At 30.8% G+C, this 17,045-nt stretch overlaps 1 protein-coding gene and 1 long non-coding RNA gene across 4 annotated transcripts; one reads left to right on the top strand and one right to left on the bottom strand.

Annotated features, from left to right (window-relative positions):
• Positions 1 to 4,481: 4,481 nt before the first annotated feature.
• Positions 4,482 to 5,126, top strand: LOC144551088 (uncharacterized). Its single transcript, XR_013510752.1, has 2 exons — positions 4,482 to 4,614; positions 4,654 to 5,126. It is a non-coding gene; the product is annotated as an uncharacterized LOC144551088 (long non-coding RNA).
• A 4,790-nt stretch (positions 5,127 to 9,916) lies between these two features.
• Positions 9,917 to 11,252, bottom strand: LOC144551051 (NDR1/HIN1-like protein 1). Of its 3 annotated transcripts, none has more exons than XR_013510747.1 (3): positions 10,821 to 11,252; positions 10,004 to 10,548; positions 9,917 to 9,949 (listed from the first exon to the last, which is right to left on the bottom strand). XR_013510747.1 is itself a non-coding variant. In XM_078298862.1 (3 exons), exons 1-2 carry the CDS (start codon positions 11,070 to 11,072, stop codon positions 10,159 to 10,161), a joined length of 642 nt encoding a protein of 213 aa, XP_078154988.1. In that variant the 5' UTR covers positions 11,073 to 11,252; the 3' UTR covers positions 10,028 to 10,066; positions 10,151 to 10,158. The 3 variants fall into 3 exon arrangements, 2 of the variants coding, with proteins under 2 accessions (XP_078154978.1, XP_078154988.1); XM_078298862.1 differs by lacking the exon at positions 9,917 to 9,949 and having other exon boundaries at positions 10,028 to 10,066; positions 10,151 to 10,548; XM_078298852.1 differs by having other exon boundaries at positions 9,917 to 10,548.
• Between the last annotated feature and the right edge of the window lie 5,793 nt (positions 11,253 to 17,045).

Raw genomic sequence — 17,045 nt, 5'->3', positions numbered from 1 at the left:
CCTTGTGGGTTACAGGTTTATTATACGAAGATAAAGAGCGCTTCCGAATAATTGACAACAGGGCCACCTAAAGGTATGGGATTTGGGTTTATTATATCTGACAAGGTACAGAGAATATATCTCTAGCATCATCCACCATAAAATGTCAGATAATTATTGTAAATAAATTGGGATGTGGCAAAAATAATGGATGCTATTGGCAATGCATAAAAAGATCCATGCCTTATGTTATGTTAATTAAATGGTAAATAGATGTGGTAGTAATCGTCGCACCTCTGGATTGGGGGTGTGACACATAACATGTCTTCTTTTGATTAAATACATCTATTTTATTTGTAGAAGTCTAAATTTAGTTAAAATCATACTCACTACACAAACTGCTACATAATTTGTCACATTAAAATTGAATAAATTACTAGAAATATGTTTCCTTATTTGTCTTTACAGCTATTTTGAATTCTTACAATTAAATTATTTCTGAATTTTGCTTGTCCGAAGTCCTTTGGACCATATGATGGAATGAAAAGAAATGATATATAGAGAAATTTTCATTCTTATTTAAATCATTACTGATATGAAAAGAAAATGAAGAATATCTAGAACAATTATGTAAAGAAATGATATATAGAGAAATTTTCATTCTTATTTAAATCATTTCATCATATCTTTTTCAATTTTGTTTCTTTACATATCATTTCTCTTCTAAATCATTCAATGGCCTGTCTTGCTTGTGGAGAAAATTAGATATTAAATAATAATAATAATTAAAGGAACTTTTTCATGTTATATTTGATTTTTTTTTTCATTTGATGTTGTTTCTTTTATTGTTATTTATTATTTTGATTTCTGTTTTTTTTTCATTTGTATCTTTTATTTTCATTTAAATATTTTTTTTATTTTGTGTGAATATCAAACAAAAATGTCTCTTCATATTCTATTCAATCTTATAATATGTCCCCGTTGCAACGCGCGGGTACGATATTAGTAAATTAGTAAATTACATGAAACGAAATCTTCTGTGGCCTCCACCCTGTGAAAAGTCTACGTACAAGGTCTTAACTTGCAGAGCCTGTGATTGACTAATTTGCTAGAAAATCACTTGATCTAAAAAATTCTGCACCATTCAGATATTTAATTTTCTACCTATCTAAAAAATAGTAAAAAAAATTCCAAAAAATGTAAAATTTGGTCTCCAAACACATATTAATATGAAAAACAAGATGAACGATTCTGATCGACCGTTAGAATTTTAAAAATTTGAATATTGAACCGTAGCACCGTAGTCCTCTATGCAACCTATAGCATATTAGCCTTACCCTTTATTTATTTACGTATATATTTTGACTATTTTGGAATAGAATTATTATATACTTCCGCAATTTGCGAGGGTAATTCTAGATATATAAAGAGAGGGTCATTCTAGCTATATTAAAGAATCATTATTAAAGAACCATTTCATCGAATTCAATAAAGAATTCTAAGATTCTTTAATAATATTTTTGTTAGTAATTTTCTAATTGCATAATATTGATTCAATAAAAGAAGAGTCCATTAAACGAGGTTCCAAACCCATGAGGATCCGTTCTTTTTTGGTGTCTCTTCCATTCGCTCTCCACTTGATAATCATCTTTTTGAATTTATCTTGTTTCATCTTAGAGAAATCTTTATTATATCATTTCAATAATAAGTCTTCAACCGACATTTTTATTTTTACCCCATTAAAAAATTATTTTAATAATAATAACCAAAGTTTAGCAAAAGTTTTAAAAATACCCCACCCGTGGAAATTTTCCACGGGCTGGAATTGAAATTCCCATTTTTTTTTTTTTTTTTATAAAACAGAATTTTTATTTTTATTTTTTGTATTGAAATATTAGAAATGTTGGATATATTTCTTTGAAAATAGATGGAATACAATATAATTTGATTTATTAGAAAGACTGTAACAAATAACCCGGATCAATATTTTTCAGGTCGGATTTTTTGCGGCCGTAAGAAAAATTAATATATTTCTGTATGTGTTATTGGAAAAAAATAAAAATGCTTAGATTCTGAGTTATTGATCCCGGTTCAAAAGTCACTTCTATGTAATCTAGAAAATATTGTGATCCTTCTAGGACATTTAATTTATAAAAAGTTGTATCTATTTTGAGAATTCTTTTTGAATAATAATTATTAAATAATTTAAAGTTTTTGTTTTTTTTCAAAAATAGATATAACTTTCCAATATTTCAATACAAAAAAAAAAAAATGGGAATTTCAATTCCAGCCCGTGGAAAATTTCCACGGTGGGGTATTTTTAAAATATTTGCTAAACTTTGGTTATTATTATTAAAATAATTTTTTAATGGAGTAAAAATAAAAATGTCGGAGTCTTCAACCTCGAAATAGGCTAACAAGCCACATGAATACGTGATAGACAGTTAGAAGCATACTTTTATTAATAACGCCACGAATTATAAAACAAACTATAGAACAGAATAATTAAATTGAATCAACTGAAAACCAAAATTAATACTTCATTAAAAAAATGATTGAGTTGTAAGGCCCTTTAGACAGGAAGACATGCCATGTCATTTAATAATTTCAATTACTGGAGCAATCAATAGTTATATATTGTCAATTTTAATCATACGACTTAAAAATTATTTGATATACCTAATTTAATTACAAATTAGTTACTTTATTATGTGAATCATTTATAAAAAATATTATACATTATTTGATGTTATATTATATTTAATCTAAAAATTTAATTCCTTTTTAGATAAAGTTCGAAAAAATAATCCTAATATAAAAAAAAAACATGATGATTACAGGAATCTTTGTTTTCCACTATGCTACATCAATAAAAATATAAATATTATATTTGACATGTAAAATATCCGAATTTTTTTTCATACCACCCTAATAAATCAGAATTAAATGAATACCACCCGTTTATTCTGAATTTAGATTCCGCCACTGTAACACCCCAGTAATACATATATTTTTAATTATTTGTAATTATGAGAAACATGAGGGTTTAAAGTATAAAAATACCATCTTATTTTTTAAAAAGAGATAAAGAGAGAACTAACGTGGCATTTTCTTTTACCACGTGGGCCCCATGCATGAGTAACCTCCATTTTTAATGCCACCTCCATTTACTAAGTTGTTTATATTAATTAAATCTCTCCTCTTGTTAACGTAAAATCAAAATAAAACATAAAAAAAGAAAGAAGAGAAAAAGAAAGAAAGAGAGAGATATTTTGAAAAAGAAAGAATTTATTCGAGTGTTTATTCGATTGGATTTCTGACTACGTCGCGTTGATTCTGAATAGTCGTTGCAACTCGAATTGGATTTCTGAATTGATCATTATCAGGTAACCAGACTTCTCTATAATATGTGGTTTCGATTTGTATGGTTTATTTGCTATTGAATTGGGTAATCGGATTATGATAGCATATTTAACTGGAATATGGGGTCTAGATACTGAAATTGTTTTAATGGACTAAAATACTGGGAATCGCCTATTTCAGGGATTCCAACTGAAATTGAATTGTTGTTATTGAGAACCTAGACTCAATTGATATTATCGGTTAAATATGCTGACATAAACTGATGTTGAATTGTGTGGCTTAATTCAATCTGCTTGAATGGTTGTTTAATTTGATTTGTATGGTTGAATTGGATATTTTAATTAAACAAGAATTGGGGATGATTATAAATATGATATATTATATGTATGACTTGATATTATAAAGCACTATATGACACTAAAATGTAAATAAAACGTTAAGGGATATTTATACAAAAATATTGAACAAAGCTTATTGAATAAACAAATAATTGAGATTTAAAGATTATAATAGGTAAATTATTTTTTTATATTTAATTATTATAAGCATTGATCATAATATATATTATTCTGATATAGGACTAATTACAATAAAGACAGATGAGATAGAAAGTTCAAGACGGACAGACTGATAGTGATCTCGCTTATTGCCCTATGATATCAGGTGCGAGGTTATTGGATTAGTCTGAGATTCATAACTAGGAATTAAATCGTAACTCGCTGTGCATTTTGAATATTTGATTGACTGCATTGATTGAACTATTGCATCATATGCATAGCCCAATACAACTGAAACTGAATTACAGATAAGTCTGTTGACTGTCATGTTGATATTGTTTATCGATTGGTTTATTCTTATTGCAAATGATTGATTGAGACCACAGTGATTGAATTGAATGAATATTGAATACTGAAATCCTTGAACCTCCATATAGTGGAGAAAAAGGATTATTATACGTAAAGTCTAGCTAGCTACTAGACTTTACTCCAGGACCCTTATACGCATATGGTGAATGGCCCCAACTGAATCCAGTACCGGTTGGATAGGGGATATTGAATAAATGTGAATTGTGACTGTAAGACTAATGAACTGTGGTAACTGTCTTATCATTGATTTTCTTTCCGATAATGACAGTATTGTTTCTGTTAATCAGGTGTCGGGATAGTTAGAACGGTATAAGCCATGACACGACAGATACATGTTATAGTATCTATCAGTGTTACCGGACTAGAAATTGTAAAGTTAAGAAACCAAACGTTACCAGACTTAGTGGTTATAAAGATTAGGTCTCAAACGTTACCATACTTAAAGTATTAAAAGATTTTGACCCAAACGATTTATTCTGATAAGATTCTTAGAGTTCTGATTTATTTATATAATTTGTGTTATTCAATTGGATATTGTTATTGAGCATTTGCATTCGTCATTATGAAATAAACTTGTTGTTTCTCGTGCGGTGATTTCATTCTGAATATGGATTTCCTTCGAATCCAATAATCTGAGTGGCAATCAGCACTGAGAAATAATTTATTATTTCTCACTCGTTTCCCCTTGTGAGTTACAGGTTTATTATACGAAGATAAAGAGCGCTTCTGGGTAATTGACAGCAAGTCCACCTAAAGGCATGGGATTTGGGTTTATTATATCTGACAGGGTGCAGAGAATATATCTCTAGCATCATCCACTATAAAATGTCAGATAATTATTGTAAATAAATTGGGATGTGGCAAAAATAATGGATGCTATTGGCAATGCATAAAAAGATCCATGCCTTATGTTACGTATATTGTTATGGTAAATAGACGCGGCTGCATCATCGCACCTCCGGATCGGGGGTGTGACAGCCACGAACTCAAACTCAGTGTGTAGACAGATCCCGAATCAAAACTCATACCCAGTACGCAAACAGATCGGTGATATTCACACGTGTGACCTCTTTTGTAAATATTTTTATTGTATTATATTTATGTATATAAATAACATATTTTATGCATACATTTTATCATTTAACATATAAGCAACTCTTATTAAATAGACAATTGAATAAACAAATAGGAGGGATCCTCTGTTTATCATTTCATACTACACTAAAAGGCGGGAGAATGAATTGTGCAGTATGACTGTATGACATTGGACATTTGAGTTATTTTTGTTTATCTTCTGCGGTCAGTATGTGGCAGATCAGAAATTGGCGTTTTGAAACTCAATTTTTTTTTTCCTCAAATGGTATTAGAGATGTGCATACAAGATTAGTGACGTCGTAATTTGAATCACATGTCATGTTGTGTTGTGACTATTTTATGTGTTATATCATGATTCAATTTAAAAAGATTGTGATCACATATTAATATTTTTATATTCAAAATCTTAACAGTTGATTCAAATTATTTAACATGATCTCCGTATAAATGATTTCTACATGAATATGTACTTGTAAACTAAAATTTATATATTTTTAAAATTTTCTTTTAAATTTTTTTAGATGAGTAGAAAATCAATGTTTTTTAGATGAGTCTATAACGATCAAGTGATTTTTACCCATCAAAAATATAGTAAAATAAAAAATCTAATAAAAGTAAAATTTAGTTACAAGTGCACATTTATATGGAGATTATGTTTAATAATTCGGATCAACTGTTAGGATTTTTAAACTAAAAATTTGAGTCCATAGCACGAGCCAATATGCACTGCATAGTATCATTGCCTCACTCTGATTTAATTTATTCAAGATTCACCATTTAATTTAAATATAAAGACCCTAATCACGCTTGACTCACATGTTCATATGAAGTGCCGTATCGTGATCAGATCTTTCGTATGCAACGTGTCATGTCAAATTCATGAAAAATAATCACATCATGCAAATAATCATAATATAAAACACACGAGGCATAGCATGTAACTAGGGGTGGTAAAAAAACTCGTAGCTCATGGATTGATCGTGACTCGCATTTGGCTCGCTTGCTAACAACTCGTTTGTAAGTGTACCAAGCTATTAACGAGCCAGCTCATCACTAGCTCAACTCAAAATAAATGAGTTTAAGCTGGGGCCTAGCTCGCTGGCAAGCCAGCTCGGTCCAAGTATGAATTTGTGCATTGATATAAATTTGTGTGAATTTAGTATGCATCAATTTATTTTATGAACTGTGTTTGTATGAATTTGAAGATTTAGTAATTTAATATGTATGAATTTAGTTACAAACTTAATTTATGATAGTTGATTTTATAATATATTATCTAAAACATTTGGGCTTTTGACCCACGAGCTTTCACGAGCTGGCTCGGCTAGCTCGTTGCCAAAACAAGCGAGTCATGAGCTACTTTTTTAGCTCGGATTCAAATGTTGGCTCGCTCATGACTCACTCGTTGCTAAAACGAGCGAGCCATGAGCTTGGTCTAGCTCGGACCGAGCCGCCTCGTTACCGGCCCTACATGTAACATTAGAGTTATGGCACTACAAAAAAACATACACAACGCGAGAAAGAGGACCAAAAATAAATTACATAAACTTTATTTGATCTACATAAATTAGAAAGAGATTCGAAGAAAAGACTTATATTGCAAAATCAACAAAATTTAGAATAAGCTCTTAAATGAGATCGGAATCGAACACGTGCCGTGATATAACTGTGTATCTTATTTTATGGAAACTTTGGATGATAAGGAAAATTAAGGGAACGGATGTCTACATTTGCTAGGTTTTATTATCTCCAATTTTATTTTAATACTGTTTCAGTTTGGAAATTTTATATGATAGAATCAAATTATTGTTTTTCTAAGGGAAAAAAAAATCGAATTATTGATTTGTTACTTCACAGGTAATGTCTTAAAAATTAACATTAACAACTTTAGTTCAAGCAAACCATAGAGAAAAATATAATCTCTGATACCGTACTTTAAGATATATACATATATGGATTGAGGTAACCATATATAATATACATAGCGCAGAACCACATATTGACCGAAATTTTTATTAATACTCAAAAAAATTACAAAATCTACCCAACTTTTCGTAAGAATTTGAAATCTGCCCCTTTCGGTGACTAAATAACCGGACCAAGTCTCTCTTTCTGGTTGTTTAGTCATTGGATCCAGAATTGGCCCGGTGACTAAATAACCGGTTTCAAAAAATAAAACCGGTGACTAAATAACCGGTTTTGTGTTTTTCTCTTTTTTTCTCTTTTTTTTTACAAAATAGATTTTTTTTTAATTTTTTGTATTGAAATATTAGAAATGTTTAATATTTTATTTGAAAATAGATGGAATACAATATAATTTGATTTATTAGAAAGACTGCGACAAATAATCCGGATCAACATTTTTCAGACCAGATTTTTTACGGCTGTAAGAAAAATTAATATATTTCTTTATGTGTTATTGGGAAAAAATAAATATGCTTTGAATGTGAGTTATTGATCGCGGTTCAAAAGTCACTTCTAGGTAATACATAAAATATTGTGATCCTTCTAGTACATTTAATTTCTAAAAAGCTGTATCTATTTTGAGAATTCTTTTTGAATAACAATCATTAAATAACTTAAAGTATTTTTTTCAAAAATAGATACAATTTTTAGAAATTAAATATACTAGAAGGATGACAATTTTTTCTGTATTTACCTAGAAGTGACTTTTGAAACAGGATCAATAACTTAGAATTCAAATATTTTTATTTTTTTTCAATAACACATAAATAAATATATTAATTTTTCTTACAGCTGCGAAAAATTTAGCCTGAAAAAAGTTAATTCGGGTTATTTGTCAGTCTTTCTAATAAATCAAATTATATTTATTTTTAAAGAAATATATTCAATATTTCTAATATTTCAATAAAAAAAAATCTATTTTGTAAAAAAAAAAGCCCGGTTATTTAATCACCGGTTATTTAGTCACCGGTCTCAATTTCTGAATCCGGTGACTAAATAACCGGAAAGAGGCATTTTGTCCAGTTATTGAGTAACCGAAAGGGGCAGATTTCGAATTCCTCTGAAAAGTTGGATAGATTTTGTAATTTTATAATTCTTTTTGGATATTAATAAAAATTTCGGACATATTGATCCGTACTACAAATTACTATTTTTATTTTCAAGCTCAAATGATCGCATGATTGTCATATAAAAATATATTTTTAGATCATGTTTTATATATTTTAGATTTTTTTTTACTATTTATGTAAATAGGTAGGAAAAAAACTGTTTTTAAATGGCTTAGAATTTTTGGGTCAAGGGATTTCTTACGTATGTAAAAAAAATATATAAAAATTATATTGGTAAGTATATTTTCATACATAGATCATGTAAAACAATTAAGATCGATGGTTTGAACTTTAATAAAATATTATATTATTTCATAGTACTGTATACAAATCTGCTACGATTCCAACGAGTCAAAAGTAAGTAGTAACCATGAAATCCCTGCTATTCGAAATCTAGTTGTTAAAATCTTGAAATGAGTTACTTGGAGATTTGTTTTCGAAAAAAACTTAACGGTTAAATTCGAAAAAGCATACATTTGAAAAGCACTGTTCACTCGTAAAGAATTGCAGCATATTTATTTCCGTCTCACTCTGTATCTGTACGATAACGATAACATGATGTAACTCTAATTGAGACGGATGAGTGACTCGGTCGGTGCCAACACTGAAACAGAGCAATTATGATAGCTAGGTAAACTTCAGTAACAGTAGCATTATTGAAAGGAAAAGGACCATTAATATCATCACTGAAAAGTTTTAGAAAGATGCAGCAAATAAGATAATTTAACTTTATCAAAAGGAGAATCCGTACTTTTACATCAGCTTTATTTAACCTTTTTTACCTGACCAAGAAAAGGACTGTACTGGCTCCTTCAAAAATGTTTTACCACTTCAAGAATTGAATCTCCTTTCATAAAAAAAAAAAAATGAATCTCCTGTCTTATACAAATACAATTATAGTCTTTATAGGGAATTTATATTAAAAATGAATAATAAAGGACCTCGTGCGTTCCACTTCGAACCGGATTAGTCCGGATTCTGATCAAACATACTGTATCTAAATTCAAATATTTTTTTACCTCACAGGATATAAACACCAATTATAGGTTTATGATAATATTACCTTTTATCATTGTTTTATTCTTCCTAATTCTTGAATATCTCAAGAATTTTTTTTTTTTTTTGGAATACAATAAAAATCTTGAGATATTCAAGAAATAGGAAGAATACAAGCAATGATAATATCTCAAGATTAATTTCCAAGAACTTGACTCTAAATCTTATCATTACTAAATAACAAAATTTGCGGCCATAGTCTTCCTTTGAATTGAGAACTTGTTCCTTTTTAATTAAGATCATATATTTTTCTCAAGAACAAATATTCTTTGATGTTTAATTTTTATAATTAAAATTAAACTGCAGTAAATATTCGCTCAATATAATTTGCGAAAAGCTAACTTGAATTACTTGCAGAGATTTAGCAGATATTTAAGTTCCAACGACCGTTACAGCAGGCAACTTTAAACCAATAAAAAAAAAAACATAGAAATTATCAGGACTAAATCCAAATGTCCAGGTGACCTTTTCTCCGACCCTATATTTTATTTGTTATTATTCGCCCCCATATTATAACTTAATTTCAACTTTCTCGTCACTTATGAACCCAATTCCGAAATTTTAATATACAAAAAGAGAAGTTAACATAAATATTAAATACACACACAATCTCGCATTTTCTTCCTCAGTGTCCTTCAAACCTCAAGACAGAAAATAAACAATATTTTAGTAGTCACAAACTAAACCAAATTCACCTGCTGTAAAATCAGCACGCACTTAGACAGTTAGACCTCGACACTACAAGAAGTAATCTGTTGAAAGCGAAAAGGTTCGTCTCCTTGTGTAACCAAAATCGCCGGGCAATTGACTGAGAGATGGTAGTGGTCCGATATCCAGCTCCCGACCTTCCACCGAATTCGACCGTCGACCTTCACATGTAGCATTATGTACCCGGCGTTGCAATCCTGCAAGATAACATTGCCCAGGTATGGAGTAATCGGCACATTAAAGCCGCACAAGTATGGCGACCAAAATGCTATGTCGTTGCGGCCTTGGTAGAACGACGGGAGCTGTGTTGGCACGGTAATTTGTTGGAATTTGTACATGGCGTAGACGTCTACGCGGTCGTAGAAAATACCTACATGATTGTTCGGGTTGTGTGCTGCTATTGTCACCTGTGTTAGCCAGTAGAATTTCCTTTTTTCAGAAAAGCTGAAGAAATTAAACAAACTCTCGCGCACACAATTAAGTTTTTAGTCATAAAAAGGAATTAGGGAACTGGTAATCCAATTGCATGTCATGGAAAGGAATTTCTATAATGCAAATATATATATGTCAAAGAAAATTAATGATCTCAATATTTTAAGCATAAAAGATAATACTTAACTGCAACACCTATACTTGAAATCTTACTCATAGATTATGAAATTTAGCTTCAAAAACATACCTGAATTACTGTAGTGAGACAATCGAAAGTAGGTGTAACGTTGAACTGGCTTACCGACGTGGCTTTGAGATAGAACCGGGGCTTTGTCGGGCGGAGCACAAGCCACACTATTAGAATAACGAACAAAACAAGGATGATGATGCCGACAATGCATGTGCACAGCTGCCAGTACACTCGGCGCTGGTCGCAGTCGTCATCGTCATGTTTACCGCAGTCTTTCTTGCAATGATGACCGCAGTCTTCAATGGTCATGGTTGAGGGATTTCTTTTGTTCAAAAAAATAATAAATGTTCTCTTTGGTTTTTTAATGTGGTGGTATATATATAAAATTTTCTTGAGTTTGGTTTTTATAGATTTTATGGAAAAGAGATGAACTGATCAGGAACTAAGGATGTGTAAGTGGAGAGCAGACTTAAGTGAGCGCATTAGGGATTTTGTGGAGGTGAATAAATAATCATAATTCATGCTTTCAGATTGTGACGCTTTCAAGGATATTTAAATTTTTGATTGCTCAGTCATGATAATAATTTGCAAAAAAATGCTTTATTTGACGAAATCACTAATTAAATTAAGTCCGTCCGTACCTTTTGGAATAATATATTCTAATTCTAATTCTAATTCAACACTTTCAATTTCACTGTTGACTAAGAGACGTATTTAATATCATCAAGATTTAGTGAAAATGGAGGTCTAGAATATTATTTTTTTCTGACAAAGAATGCATTCAAAATTTCAAATCCAATTATTATTATTTTATTTCAAACATTATGGTTAGTGGCTAAGCAAGAGTTGTAAATTTATTGCAAACCAAAATAATCTAAGAAAAGAAATTAACCTTATCTGATATGACATGTCGATGAAATAATTATATAGTGGAACTTACATTTCAATTATATTTGTTTGGGAAAGAGGTTGGGAGTTCTTAACTGCGTAGGTCTGTATCACCTTTTTTTAACGACAAATAGCTGAAATGTCAAATATTTGACAGCAAGCGCAAAATTCACTGGTAGACTGATAGCAGCCTATACCAGTCCAAATATCGATCAATCGGATTACGATTTGACAGGAAAAACTGGCGTAGTAAAATACCGACAAACTATTATTAATTGTTATGTGGTCGACTGAGTCAAAATTTGTTGATTATTTTATATTTTCGCCAATCTATGACTCTATGTACATATAATTAAGAAAGTTAGTTGATTGGAGACTTCACATAATTTTAAATAATATATAAAATTGTATGGTTTCCAGAGTTCAAGTCTTCAAGATGTTAATTGATTGAAGACTTTTACTAGATCAAGATTTAAAAAAAAAAATTAAATGATCCATATATCGTTGTAAATTCATTAATTTATTGACCACTTAATTGAGCAGAAAATATACTTCAAAATCGTAACAATTAAAAAAAAAAAAAGGCATCTGTTTTAACAGCTTGAATTCGACATTTAAATAAAAAAAAAAAGCTGATGGGATGGCGCGAAGGCTCCACTTTATAAATAAGTTTGGCTCCTACAGGAATGTGACGTATCGCACAGGATGCGGATTCTTTTAAGGAATTCGGATCACCCCAGGTACCTGACTCAAAGCAAATTACAAATGAACGGTTCAAATTAATTTCTTTTAACTCAGGCACAAATCTCGAAAAGGGCCTCTATAGTTTCTGTAGGTATCGAATTAATCTGAACCGTTCGTTTGTAATTTGCCTGGATCAGGTACCAGGAAGGATACGGATTCCAGGTTAAGACCGTCCATATTTTTTTTTTTCTATTTTAAGAACAAGTGTACAATTCAATAATACTCTCGGATCAATAAGAAAATAACATCAGCTTAAAACTGAATCTTGAGTTCTTGACCATATAAACTTGAAATAGTATGCTTGAGACAAAAAAATAAAAATTCCAAATTCGCATCCTCTGAGTTAACTCCAACTTTGAGTTTGAATTCGGATAGTTCGATTTAAATCCGTACGAATATTAAAAAATTTCATGTATTTTATACATGAGCAGAGATGGAGATTATTAGATAGGTGTGATTCCTTGAACATAGATTCAATCTTTCGATTTTTTGAAATTTTTTTTTTCTGTTTCTCGTGTTATCAAAATATCGCTCTGTCTGGATATCTTATTTGAAAAATGAATATCTTCAGAAAAGATTTTTAGTTCAATATATTTTCTTGTTTTCTCCACTTCGACTAATCCACCCATTCGGCTTCTTTTATTTAAAGTGAGCCATGTATTATTTCGCAATCCAATTCTGTAGCAGTTCATTTAAAAAAAAAATCTGAATCCGAATTCGACTTATGTACATAGTGCGATTTGAAAAAACATATCATTAGATGTGATTTGTCCGAAGAAAAAAGAATAGAGCTAGAGAGCAATTTTAAATAAGTAAAATCATAATTAAAAAAAATAAGCGGCTCAGACAGATGTAGAGACGGAAAATGAGACCTGATTTGATAGACATCTCAAGCTAAGGCAGATACGGAAAAAGAATTATAGAGACGATTCGAATCCGTTGAGAAAAAAAAGAACCCCGATTCAAACTCGATTTGTCCAGTAAATCCAAAATTATAGGTAAATCTCGAATTCGATTTCTGACTATGCCACCGAATACGAGTCAAATTGATTCAAATTATGATCGCACAGTCTAAACTTGCGTTAATTACAGAGGATGCGTAATTAAAAAAAATATATATATATTCAATCTGTAGAATTGAAGTGGAGCCGAACCCGGAACCCGCAATAAAGACAATTTGTAGAATTTCTTCGATTTCTGTGGCCCATTTAGCAGTGCATGAATTTATGGTCTTATCACACCTAAGTTTTTTGCTTACTAAAGGACAAAACAGGAGCAGTTTAGCGATGTATATATATGCATCATTATCATATTATCTAATACGGTTGGAGGGTATTGACCGAGGAACAAAGCCAAATTAAAGGCGATAACGTTGGTCGATAACTCGTGTGTATAATTGTACATAAACATTCATATTTTCTCTTTAATTCAATAAAAATGAGATTTTAATAGTATAGAAAATATTCCTAAATTGCTCTTTTAATTCCTTATATATTTTTTACATTCACCTTCAATAGCCATTGTTGAGTAAAATACTAACTTATTCTAGAAAAATAAAAATAGAAGGTCATAAATCGGTATGTTCCCTTTGTGGATCGGACTTCGCTATTCTTCAAATAGAAGAGTAGGACTCGGTTATTCAAAATCTAACCGTTAAATTTTTTCATGCACGAATCTCAACATAAATGAACGGTTAGGTTTTGAATAGCAGAGTCCCGCTCTTCTATTTGAAGAGCAGCGGAGTTCAACGTTCCCTTTGTTATGTCAACATGGCATTTTATTACTACCGCGTTGTAAGATAGTTTTTAGTTTATTAATAAAGCATTTCTTCCGGACATTTATATTAACTGTCATACATGCATGCCTTTAAAAATATATTTCAAATTAACTAATTACAATTATAAATGCATTTACACCGGCAGCCTCTGCCAACTTTTCCCTAAAAAAAAATTATAAATGCATTTTTATTTTTTAAATAAGATATATCATATCTGGGCAAACTAATAGTCAATTATTATTTTTAGAAATTGAATTTCCTCAGTTTTTTTTTTTATATATATAGAGACCAAATATATATTAAATCGAACTAAAATACACATGAAACAAACTTGAAGGAATCTTCTCCAACTATAATTTTCTAATGTAGACAATTTCAACGATGTTAAATCTAAAAAAATTATTATATAGATGTAACAAAAAAAAAAAAAGATGTACCCTCGTATTCATAATTGATTTCGATACGTTTGAATAGTTAAAATTTTGAATTAGACATCTTCTTTAATAGGCCAAATTGAATATATTAAGTACTTTTGCTATTTGAATATTTATTCATTTCTTTCTTGAGATAAGAGGTTTCTTTCCAAATAAACTTATTGTTAACATAACCTATATTGTACTACTTGTAGGCGCTACAAGTATTTGTAAAAGAAAAAAACATGGAATAGAACTTGAGGTGTTCTTAAGTTTATCAAGGTTCTTGGTGAATTCAAGTCTAAAATCCATCGAATCTACTTCAAATGACAAATCCGAACTGTTGAAATCTGTCTACCTTACAAGTGATGTGTCTACATTTAAAAATTTTAAGCATTTGAATTAATTTAGTATAAAGTCAAGCGGTCAAAATTAGAAGGTCAATAAATTAATTTTAATGCATTCATTTTTTGAATGTTTTTTGACAACTTGACTCTATTCAAAATTAATTTTAAAATTAAAAAAATTTACATGTAGATGCATAACTCGTAAGGTAGACGAGTTTCAACGGTTCGAATTCATCTTTTGAAGTCGATTCAATGAGTTTTAGACTTGAGTTCACCAAGAAATTTGATAACCTTAAAAACACCATAGTTTTACTAAAAAAACATGACCTATTGTCTTTGCTAAAATATATAAGCATATCTTGAGTCACGAATTACATTATTCTCTGCTTTTCACCTACGGGGGTTAGTCCGGTCCCGTTTAATTAGTTGAACTGAAGGGGTTCGGTTTAAATGGTTCGGTTTTTTTGATTAATTATTAAATGGATTGGTTCAGATGTTCAGTTTAGTTTACTAAAACTGGTTTAACAGTTCAGTTCGGTTTAGAAATTTTAAAATCAGTTAGACCAAACCGATCAAAAATTTTAAACATGTCACCCGTCTGAACCAAACATTAAAAAATATCATAAATTACGACATAATGTACCACTTGGTTCGGTTAAAAACCTGTTAGACCATGAATGGAACAAATTTTTTAAATCCATCTTAAAAGTTCAAAAAATAAACAAAAAAATGTTTATTTTTAAATTTTTACGAATTTAAACCAGTTCAACCGAACAAACCAAAATTTAGTTCGATTTGTTCGATTCAATTTTAATTAATTTGATTGGTAAGTTTATTTCAGTTAATTCGGTTAAATTTTTGAAAACCAAATAAAAACTTAATTTACCTATTTTATTTTGATTTTAACCAAACCAAACCAAACCAAACAAAAAAAAACACCCCTATTTGCAACGTTTACAATAGAACCAACGTTTGTCACATTTTATTGGTACCAATCAATAGTAACATGATATGCCATCTAACAATAAATTGATTAATAAATTAAATAGTGTCTCAGAAGGTAAACTATAGGCATCAACAGGACTTGCTATAGACAAACCAGGTTCAATCTGATAGATTCTGACCTGTTCGAGTGGACCAGGCTTCTATGAGACTCATAATAGACAGCTGAGTTTATTAGGTTCGTTAGTAGGTGGATTTAAATCCATTACACAAAAAGCAAAGTACCAAACCACAAGATATACCTACTAATTTGTATTTTTTTTAAGAACATGATATGATATGTGTCCGTGTTATGAAACCTCCTCCCTTCATCCCTTACCAGCACACATGTAAAGCCAATAAGGTTGTTCAGTTCTACCGACTTCTACTAAATGAACACGCCGTTTGAAAAATAAATTAATTAAATATCAGATTTCTCAGGGTCTATCTCTAGAGTAGAACTAGTGTATTTATACTCGGGCGGGTACGGGTACTCCGGGTATACTCGGGACGGGTACAGGTACGTCTCGGGTACGGGTATACCCGGGTACAAGGGTATACGGGTACGGGTATGGCGGGTATAATTTTCAAAAACCATACCCTACCCGTCCTATACCCTTACCCGTGTACCCTTGACGGGTAAGGCGGGTACGGGTATTTTTTTTTTTTTTTGGTTTTTTTGTTGGTTTTTTTTTTGCTGTTTTTTTTTGTTGGTTTTTTTTTTTTTTTTTTTTTTTGCTGTTTTTTTTTTCGGTTTTTTTGTTGGTTTTTTTTTTTTTTTTTGCTGGTTTGGGGGGGAAAAAAAAATCTGATTTTTTGAATTTTGAAATGGGATGAACAGTGGTCGGGTATACGGGTACGGGTACTCGGGTACGGGTAAACTCGGGTAGGGTATGGTCGGGTATTGGTCTAAAATAACGGGTCTGGTCCGGTTTTTGCCCGTACCCGCGTACCCGAGTACCCGACCCATACCCGGGCTCGGGTACGGGTACCCCGGGCGGCGGGCACGGGCGGGTATGGTCGGGTATACCCGACCCGGGTGTTATTCAAACTCTAAGTAGAACTAGGGTGCTCTTAAGCTCACCAAAACTCTAAAACTGATCAAATCGATTTCAAATGACAAATCCGAACT

The sequence above is a fragment of the Carex rostrata genome, chromosome 1 (genome assembly GCF_964058835.1).
Source record: "Carex rostrata chromosome 1, lpCarRost1.2, whole genome shotgun sequence".
NCBI classification, from domain to species: domain Eukaryota; kingdom Viridiplantae; phylum Streptophyta; class Magnoliopsida; order Poales; family Cyperaceae; genus Carex; species Carex rostrata.
The sequence above is the reverse complement of the archived record's forward strand: the minus strand, read 5'-3'. Positions and strand labels throughout refer to the sequence as shown.